This window comes from Rhea americana, unplaced genomic scaffold (genome assembly GCF_003343005.1).
Source record: "Rhea americana isolate MKP2758 unplaced genomic scaffold, rheAme1 scaffold_308, whole genome shotgun sequence".
NCBI lineage: Eukaryota > Metazoa > Chordata > Aves > Rheiformes > Rheidae > Rhea > Rhea americana.
Window position 1 is genome coordinate 22,234 of NW_028186433.1, and position 8,931 is coordinate 31,164.

Sequence of the window (8,931 nt, forward strand, 5' to 3'; positions counted from 1 at the left end):
GCCCCCCAGGCCCCGTCAGCTGGTTCAGCTCGGATGGGCAGCGCGGCTTTTGGGACTACATCCGCCTGGCCTGCAGCAAGGTGCCCAACAACTGCGTCAGCAGCATCGAGAACATGGAGAACATCAGCACCTCCAGGGCCAAGGTCAGGGTGGCCCCGGCCCCGGCCCTCTCCCACCCACTTCAGCCCCGTCTGCAGCCCTGGCCTCAGCCCCAGCACCTTCCTCACCCTCATCTTCATTCCTATCGTTGTGCTCATTCCTGCCATGGCTCCATCACCTTCCTCGTCTCCATCCCTGTCCTCCTCCCCATCTCCATCCCCATCCCCATGCCCACCATGTCCCCATGCCCACCATGTCCCTGACCCCATGCCCATCATGTCCCCGTCCCCATCCCCACTGCCATCCCCACTCTGGTCTCGCTCCTGTCCCCATCTTCATCCTCCTCCCTCTTCCCACCACGTCGCTGTCCCCACGCCCATCCCTGACCCCGGCCCCATCCCCACGCTGTCCCATCCCTGTCCCCTCCTGGAGCCCCAGGGCTCCCCGTCTCACCCCGCGCGGCCCCGTGAGCATGGTTAGACGTGGTGATTTCACCTGGTCGAAGGGGACGAGGGGGGACGAAAGCCCCCGAGCCGGGGGGCCGCGCGCCCGCCGGCGCCCAGAGCCTCCGGGGTCCGGCCGACGGCGGCGGCGGCGGCGCCGTCTCCAGGGCTCCCCGCCCGGCGCGTCTCTTGCAGGGCCGAGCCTGGATCCGCGTGGCCCTGATGGAGAAGCGCATGTCCGAGTACATCTCCACCGCCCTGCGGGACACGCGGACCACCAGGTGGGCGGCCGGCCGGGGGCCGCGGGCGCGCTCGCCGGGGCGCCCGCCCCGCGGCCTGACGGGCGCCCGCCTCTCCCCGCAGAAGGTTTTACGACGACGGGGCCATCATGCTGCGGGAGGAGTCCACGGTGCTCACCGGCATGCTCATCGGGCTCAGCGCCATCGACTTCAGGTACGCGGGCGGCGGGGGCACCCCGGGGCGCCCGGCCGCCCCGCGGCCTCCCCTCACCCCTCGCTCCTCGCTCAGCTTCTGCCTGAAGGGCGAAGTGATGGACGGCAAAACGCCCGTGGTCATCGACTACACGCCCTACCTGAAGTTCACGCAGAGGTAAGGGCGTCCTCGGCGGCGGGCGGGCGCGCGGCGGGCTGCGTGCGCACGCTGAGCCCCGTCCCCCAGCTACGACTACCTGAGCGAGGAGGAGGAGCGGGGCAGCGCGGAGAGCAGCACGAGCGAGGACAGCTCGCCCGAGCGCCCCTACCTGCCGCTGGTCACCGACGAGGACAGCTGGTACAACAAGTGGCGCAAGATGGAGCAGAAGTTTCGCATCGTCTACGCCCAGAAGGTACCGGGGTGGGACGGGGCCGATGGGTGCCAGCGTCCCACGGGTGCTGCCCAGCTCCAACGCGGAGCATCCCCTCCCTCCCTGCAGCTCGCTCCTTGCCCCGCTCCTTCATCCCGGTTCCGGGCCGACCGTGGGCTGTTGCTCCTTGGCACCCTGCAGTGGGTGGCCCCGGGGGTGGGAGGGTGGCCAGGGCGCTGCTCACGGCTGCCACGCGCAGGGGTACCTGGAGGAGCTGGTGCGGCTGCGGGAGTCGCAGCTGAAGGACCTGGAGGCGGAGAACAAGCGGCTGAAGATGCGCCTGGAGGAGGTGATGGTGCAGAACCAGCTGGAGAAGAGGGAGCTGGAGGGCGTCATCCTGGAGCTGCAGGAGCAGCTGTGAGTCACCCCCAGCACGTGCTCCGAACCGTGCCACCTTGGGGGACTGGCCCCAGGCCTGGACCCCTGCCCTCCGCAGGAGCCCCACTGCTGCTGCTCAGCCCTATGGTTGTGCCAGTGGCAGGTCCCCAGTGTCCAGGTGCCCTGGGTGCCCCATATGCTCTGCAGGATGTGGTGGGCAGCAGGTCTCCAGGAACCCGATGCCCCAGGGCCTGTGGGACGTGATGTGTGGTGTGTCCATCGTGCCTCAGTGCCCTACGTGCCCTGTGGGACACAGCGGGGGCAGCAGGTCCATATGACCTGCAAGATGCAGTGGGCAGCAGGTCCCCAGAGTCCCCATATGACCTGTGGGACATGGTGGCAGCAGGTCTCTGAGTGCAGCTTTTGTCCTGCAGAGTGCTGTGGGTGGATGATCCCTGGATAGCCAATGGGTCTGTGGGATACAGTGGCAGCAGGTCCCTGGTGTCCAGGTGCCCCATATGACATGCAGGACCCGGTGGTCATGGGTTATGGGTCCCTGGTGTCCAGATGCCCCATATGCCCTTTGGGATGCAGTGGGTGGTGGGCCTCTGGCAATCCCATAGGTCTGTGGGATGCAATGGCAGCAGATCCCTGGTGTCCAGGTGCCCCATATGACCTGCAGGACACAGTGGCGGCATGTCCCCCGTGTCCAGGTGCCCCTTATGAGCTTCAGGACACAGTGGTGGCAGGTCCATGGTGTCCAGGTGCCCCATATGACCTGCAGAACATGGTGTCAACAGGTCATTGGGTGCTCCAGAGCCTGTAGGACACAGTGGGTGGCAGGTCCCTGGTGCCTGGGCGCTCCAAGGGCCCGCGGGACATGGTGGGCAGCAGGTCCCCAGCACCCGCGGCTGCACCAGGTGCTGAGCACCCGCGTTCCCTGCAGGACGGGGCTGATCCCCTGCGAGAACACGCAGCTGGCCCAGCTCTCCAAGGAGATGGTGACGCCCCTGGTGAACCAGTGGCCCTCGCTGGGGACGCTCAACGGCAACGAGAGCGGCTCGGACAGCAAGCTATACCGCAGGTGAGGGTCCCGGGGAGGGCAGAAGCGCCCTGGCCTGCCCCCAGCGCCCCGCCGTCCCCCCCCCTCCCCGGCCCCGGCCCCAGCGGGTCTGCCCCGGGCAGGGCGCGGGGCTCAGCGCCATCCCTCCGCAGGCACAGCTTCATGAGCACCGACCAGCTCTCGGCCGAGAACAGCCTCAGCTCCGACTCCCAGCGCCTGGGCGAGGGCAAGCGCGAAGGCGAGCCCTGGGGGCCCTTGGGTAAGACCCCCCCCTCCCCGGCCGCGGGAGGGAAGGGGCTTGGGGAAAACAGCTTCACCTGGGAGCAGGACCCGGGCGTCACCCAGGGACGCCGTCCCCACGGTGCAAGGACATCCCTCCCCACCGCCACCACCGCCACCACCACCGCCGCCCCTCCCCGGGGCGCCGGGGCTCCTCTTCTCCCCCCCAACGCCGCGCCAGGGCCGGGGCGCGAGGGCGGCAGCCCCCGGGGGGCCCGCAGCCGCGCCCCCCCCCCCCGACGCCAGCGCCCGCTCCGTGCCCGCAGGGAAGGACCCGACGCCGTCCATGCTGGGGCTCTGCGGCTCCCTGGCCTCCCTGCCCAGCTGCAAGTCCCTGGCCAGCCTCAAGTCCAACGAGTGCCTGGTGAGCGACAGCAACGAAGCCAGCCCGACCCGCAGCCCCAGCTGAGACCCCCGGCCCCCGCGGAGGACTGACCTCGTCCCCCCCACCGCCCGCCGCCGCCGGAGCACGAGGGACTCGCCGAACCCGTCGGGGAAGCTGGGCACGGGTGCCCCGTCCTCCCTCCGCCCCCTCTCCTCTGGCTTTCGACACCCCGAACCAGCTCGCCGGACGCCCGGCCGGAGACGTGGACCCGTTGGGATGCGGGATGCCGGCCTGGGACCCCCAAGACCCCCCCCCTTCGTCCGTGCGGGTCAGGGACGGGGTGACAAACTGCACCGTGCGGGGGACGCTGGGAGCAATGGAGGGGGTGTGGGGCAACCCCCCCCCCACCACCAGGGAGGGGACACGGCGGCACCCCAGCCGCTCCCGGGGCCCTGCGCTATGGGGGGCAGCTGTGCCAGCATCCCGCCCCGGGGCATGGCTGGCCCCCGGGGAGCCCACCCGGGCTCCGCCTGCCCTCCAGCGCCGGCCTCCCCCCCGCCATGCCCGTCCCCTCCCCGGCACTCAGGCGCTGCGCGGCCCCCGGCTCGTCCCCCCTCATCCTCCCCGCGCGGGGCCCAGCTGCGCCTCCTCGCAACAGCACCCCGCAGCGGGGATGGGACCCCCCCCGCCTTCCCATTCCCCACCGGGTTTCGGATGCTTTTGGTTTTTAATTCAGCCCCGTCTGCCTTGTTGGAGCAAAAGGAATCAATAAATGCAGCGATATGAGCCAGCCTCCGTCACCCCCCCATGCCCTGGCCGGGAGAGGGGCAAAAGCCCCCGGTGCCCCCAGCCTCCCCCGTCCCGCTGCGAGAGCGCCCGGAGCTGGGGGAGCAGCAAGGCACCCGGAGAGCCGGCAGGGCCGATAACGGCACCGTGCGCCAGCGGCGCGGACAGGACTGTCATCCGGTGGTGGGGGGAAACAAGGTCTTCCCCCTCCCCAGCACCCCTGGATGCCGCAGTGAGGGGGGGGAACTCCGTGCCCTAAGCGACAAATAACATTTTCTTTTATTTAAGAAAATAAGAGGAAACTTCCCTCCTCACACCCCCACGGTGAGCTGGGGCGGCGGGCAGTGCCCGCGCCAGGGCAGGCCCTCGCAGTGGAGGGACAGGGCATGGGCCCAAGACTGGCACCCAAAACGCTTTCTGGCCCCCCGGAGCAGCAGCGAGGCTTGCCCCCCGCACACGGGGTCCGACCAGGGACAGGGAGGTGGGGAGGACTGGCCCAGAGAGGGGTGCGAGGCATCCCAGAGCCCCGCCGGGGGGGCAAGGGGACGCTGTGCGTAACGGAGCGGGAGCAGGGCTGGAGCCGGACCGCCACGCAGAGACCCCTGCCCCGAGGTCTCTGTCGGCCACCGGGAGCAGCCCGCACTGGCCGGAGCGTCCGTGAGTCCTGCGGCAGCGTCCGCGCAGCCTCGCCGGTCGGGAGGCCCCCAGCATCCCAGCAGGCGCCGTGTCCCCGGCCCTGCTCCGGCAGCCGCCGCGGTCGGGCTCGAGCGGCGGCCCGGAGCGGCGAGGCAGAGCGCGGCGTGAAGGCACTTGCACTTTGCATAGCCGAGTGCGGGTCGCTGCTCTCGGGACACGGCGCCGGGAGCTGGGCTGGTGTCACCCCCGGAGCCAGCGGGACGCTGTGACCCGGGGGTGTCGGCCACGTCCGGCGCCCTGCCCCGGCTTACAAGCTGCTCCGCTGCCGCTCCTGGTTCAGCTTCTGGAAGAAGCTTTTGCCGAATTCGTAGGTGCTGATCATGATGGCGCAGGCCGGTGCCACCTTGATGATGCGGGGCAGGAAGCCTGCGGGGACAGCAGGGTGAGCCCCTGGGCACCCCCAGGCCACCGACGCACCCCGGCCGGCACGGCCTCACCTGCAAACAGCCCCCGGGTGCCGGACTCCGCTCGGATCCGCTGCATGAGGAGCCAGGTGGAGGAAGACGTGGAGGCAGGGACTGGGGAGAGAAGGGAGCAGTGAGGGGGCAGTGCCGGGGGAGGGCGGGTGCTGCTGCTCGCCCCAGGATCCCGCCACCTCTGCGGGGACGTCCCCCCCTCACCTCGGAGCACCTCGCTGTCCCCGAGCTCGACCTGCCGCCGGGTCTTCACCACGTCAAACGGCAGCGTCAGCACGGCCGCTACCTGTGGGGCGAGCGGACGGGCTGTGAGCCGGTGCCCCCCGGCCCCGGGGGCTCGCTCCGAGCCGGGGCCGTACGCCCCGTCCCCGAGATGGGCCGTACTCACCGTCCCCGAGATGGCGCCGGCGGCGAAGCTGATGGCGAACGTGGCCTCGTCCAGGCAAGCCCGCCCGCACAGCCATTCCCTCACCAACTCGTAGTTGAACCAGTAGAGAGCTGGGAGGGGGCAGGAGAGGCCGGGGCTGTGGCGAGGCGTCGCGGGGCAGCCCGGCGCCGCCGCCGGCGCCCCGCCGTACCTGAGAAGGGGACGTCCCGCAGCACCGTGGGCCCCCAGCCCCTCCAGAGGGACAGCCAGCCGTCCTGAGCCACGGCGGACTGGATGCAGACGCGCAGCTCCCGGTAGCTGAGCTGTCGGGACTGCATTTTGGTGCGGATGAGCTCCAAGGGGCTGATCACCGTCACGGCGCCCACTGCGAGGGGGAGAAGGCAGGCCTCAGCCCCACGGGCCCGCAGGGCGGGCCGGGCGCTCAGCCACGCAGCCCGGAGCCCGACACGGGGACGCGGAGCGGGATACTCACTCCTGGCGAGGGCTCCGGCCACCAAGGGGATGTGGTGTCCCCGGCTCCCCGTCCGGGCGTGCAGGTAGTCCCGGAGCTGGTCGTAGGTGGTGAAGTAGATCACGGTGGCTGGCACGGCCATGACCCTGCCGAGGAGACGGGGTTGGGAGCTGCCTCCCCGGAAGCCCCCGGGGCCCTGGCACCCGGCCTCGCTCCGGCACGGCGGCCGCCCGAGGCAGGGCCCGACTCACAGCGTGGGGGGCAGGCCGCTCCACAGAGACCTGAGGCCCTCGTGGCGCGTGATCTTCACGAAGGCGTCCTGCGGGGAGAGCAGAGCGCCGGGGAGCGGGGTGGGGGGATGGCGAGGGCGGACGGGCAAGCGGCCCCCCATCCCCGGCAAGCGGGGCTGCCCCCTTACCAGCGTGCCGGTGAAGCGGGTGGGGGCCTTGTACCAGGCGGTGCAGCCGTTGCCGTTCTGGCACACGTAGAGATGATCCATGAGCCCGTTGCAGTAGAGGAAGCACTTCCCTGGGAGACAACAAGGTTAGATGGCAGCTCCGGGACCAGCATCCTTCCCTCCGCCTCCCGCTGCCATCCCCCCACCGCCCAGGGGCAGGGGTCTGGGGCAGAGGGGACTTTGCAGGACCAGCCCCCAAGGAGCCCCTCTTCCGATGGGGTTTCAGCTCCGCGCCTCTGCCTGCAAGCTACGCTTCAGCGCCTGCGCGAGGGCTGGGGATGTCCCTGCTGCCAGAGGGACCCGGAGCCGCCAGCCGGAGCGGAGCAAACGGGGCCGAGGCCTCGGGAAAGCGCCCCGGTGGGGTTACCTTTGGAGAAGGGGGTCCTCTGGGCCTGCAGCCGGATCTTCACCACATCCAGGGGCGTCACTGAAACCACAGCCGCTCGTGAGCCGCGGGGGCACAGCGGGGTGCGGGCACGTCCCGCTGGAACCCGCCAACGCGCCCGGGCCTGCCTTCGGGAGCGAGCAGCCGGCGCCGGGGCCCGGCCGCCTCGGCAGGGGTGGGATGGAGAGGAGGGGACACGCGGGGAGACAGCGCCAAGCTCACCGAAGAGCGAGGTGAGGAGAGCCCCGGTCCCGGACGCTAGCATCTGCTGCAGCGGGGTGATGGCTCCGCCGGGGCTCGGCAGCGCGTCCTCGGCCATCGCGCGGCCCTCCTGCGGCACACAGCGGGGCGACGCTGGTGGCAGCCCCCTGCCCAGGCCGCCGCCAGCCCCCACCCCGGCGCGGAGCGGGGCCCCGAGGAGGCACGAGCAGACACCGGTGCCGCCTCCAGCCGCGTTATCGGCGCAGCGCAGGGTGGGCGGGCTGCCCCGATAGCATCCCGCAGCTCCAGTGGGGCTGCCCGGGTGCCCCCGCGCTCCCTACGGACCCAGGCCATCCCGTCCCCTGTCCGGGCTGCCAGGTTGCAAATCGAGGTGTAAGAAGGAGCAAAGTCCAAAGAGCGCCCCGCTGCAGGCTTGCCTGCCTTTTGGGGCTCAGATCCCCGATTCGGGCAGCTCCAGCGCAGCCCACGAGCTCCCTAGCAGCAAACGGCGGTGGCAGGGTTGGGGTGGGCATCGTGCTGAGCACAACTCCCAAACCCAGCTGAAATGGAACTTAAAAAAAAAAAAGCTAACAACAACAACAAAAAAACCCTTCTCCATCTGACTCAGCAGCTTTGCAAGGTCAGAGCAGCCATAAATCTCTTGATTGAAGGCTCTGAGCACATTAAGCGCCCGCAGCGGCGAGCATGGCCAGGCCCGCAGCGGCCCTCCAACGCGGCCCAGGTAACGCACGTGGGGAGAAAACCTCCTGCTAACAGCACTGCAGCACCTCAACAGCTTAAAATGTGCCATAAATAAATAAATAAATAAATAAATAAATATCAGGAAAATAATGAGCCTCCAAACCCATTGCTGCTTCATACCCCAGCGCCGATGTGCTGGGAAGCAAAAGAAAAGCCCAGAAAGGAAAGCGGTGCCAGCGGGCACCCAGGGATACGGGTGACCCCTTTCACCCCATTCCTCATCCTGGCTGGATTTCCGAGTCCCGAGAGGGAACACGGACTCGGAAAGGCGGCAGCAATGCCTCCCCGCCGGGCACCCTTCCCGCGCAACGCCCGCTGCACAGCCGGGCCGGCCCACTTCTCCCCACAATCCCCCCCCTTTTTTTTTTGAATTTCTGGAATCATAATATAGCACCAGGGCCTCATCCTGCCTGGGACACCGGGGCCTATGTGCTGAAGGCTCCAGGCTCGGCTGAATGGAGGGCAGCAGCCGCCAGGCAGAGCCTGCCCATCCCTTCAGCCACCTCTGTCCCCAGGTTTATTTTTCCTGGCTCTCAGCAGGGAGGGAAGACGCGTGCTGGGGTGTCTGTCCTCACCCCCAGCCTGGCCGCTGCTCCAGGGCAACGGCCCCAGGGACAGGGTGCCCGCTGCGCCGGGTCAGGGCCAGCCCCAGGTGGCACCGTGGGGGCCCCGGGCTGCGGCCCCCTCGGGGTGCGAGCCCCAACCCCCGCTTGCAACTCTTTGGGGTTTGCAGCCCCCCTGCCCTGTGCTTGCATCCCTTCTCCTGGGCTTTGCAGCCCCCCCGGTGCCCGCACCCCCGTCCCTCGGGGCTTGCAACCCTCCCCCGGGGCTTGCACCCCTGCTCTCTCGGGGTCTGCTCCCCCTCCCTCGGGGCTTGTAATGCCCCCACCCCCCGTGCCCGCACCGCCTCTCTTGGGGTCTGCGACCCCCAGGTGCCCGCCCCCCCGTCCCTCGGGACCTGCAACTCCCCCCCCGTGCTTGCGCCCCCCTCTTTGGTTTG

The 8,931-nt window shown here is 69.7% G+C and overlaps 2 protein-coding genes across 2 annotated transcripts in view; one reads left to right on the forward strand and one right to left on the reverse strand.

The window, feature by feature from the left end:
• Positions 1-4,175, forward strand: part of RUNDC3A (RUN domain containing 3A) — a 5,899-nt gene extending 1,724 nt beyond the window's left edge. The window contains exons 3-11 of the mRNA XM_085309962.1: positions 10-143; positions 738-823; positions 906-995; positions 1,071-1,151; positions 1,221-1,386; positions 1,604-1,761; positions 2,669-2,806; positions 2,938-3,044; positions 3,331-4,175. Coding sequence (XP_085166088.1) covers positions 10-143; positions 738-823; positions 906-995; positions 1,071-1,151; positions 1,221-1,386; positions 1,604-1,761; positions 2,669-2,806; positions 2,938-3,044; positions 3,331-3,473 — 1,103 coding nt within the window. The 3' untranslated portion in view covers positions 3,474-4,175. The remainder of the gene's footprint in view (positions 1-9; positions 144-737; positions 824-905; positions 996-1,070; positions 1,152-1,220; positions 1,387-1,603; positions 1,762-2,668; positions 2,807-2,937; positions 3,045-3,330) is intronic.
• A 256-nt stretch (positions 4,176-4,431) lies between these two features.
• On the reverse strand, positions 4,432-8,663 carry SLC25A39 (solute carrier family 25 member 39). The gene is made up of 10 exons (XM_085309918.1): positions 7,191-8,663; positions 6,951-7,010; positions 6,545-6,654; positions 6,378-6,445; positions 6,148-6,272; positions 5,866-6,039; positions 5,676-5,785; positions 5,492-5,573; positions 5,309-5,389; positions 4,432-5,237 (listed from the first exon to the last, which is right to left on the reverse strand). The coding sequence occupies exons 1-10, from the start codon at positions 7,285-7,287 to the stop codon at positions 5,119-5,121; spliced, it is 1,026 nt and encodes a 341-aa protein (XP_085166044.1). The 5' UTR covers positions 7,288-8,663; the 3' UTR covers positions 4,432-5,118.
• Between the last annotated feature and the right edge of the window lie 268 nt (positions 8,664-8,931).

Excerpts from the sequence above, each read along its gene's own strand:
- SLC25A39 (XM_085309918.1), bottom strand. The coding sequence starts at position 7,287 with ATGGCCGAGGACGCGCTGCCGAGCCCCGGCGGAGCCATCACCCCGCTG. Across the intron at positions 6,273-6,377 it reads AGCGGCCTGCCCCCCACGCT|GGTCATGGCCGTGCCAGCCA; the intron begins GTGAGTCGGGCC and ends TCTCCTCGGCAG. Across the intron at positions 5,574-5,675 it reads CCGGCGCCATCTCGGGGACG|GTAGCGGCCGTGCTGACGCT; the intron begins GTGAGTACGGCC and ends CTCGCCCCACAG.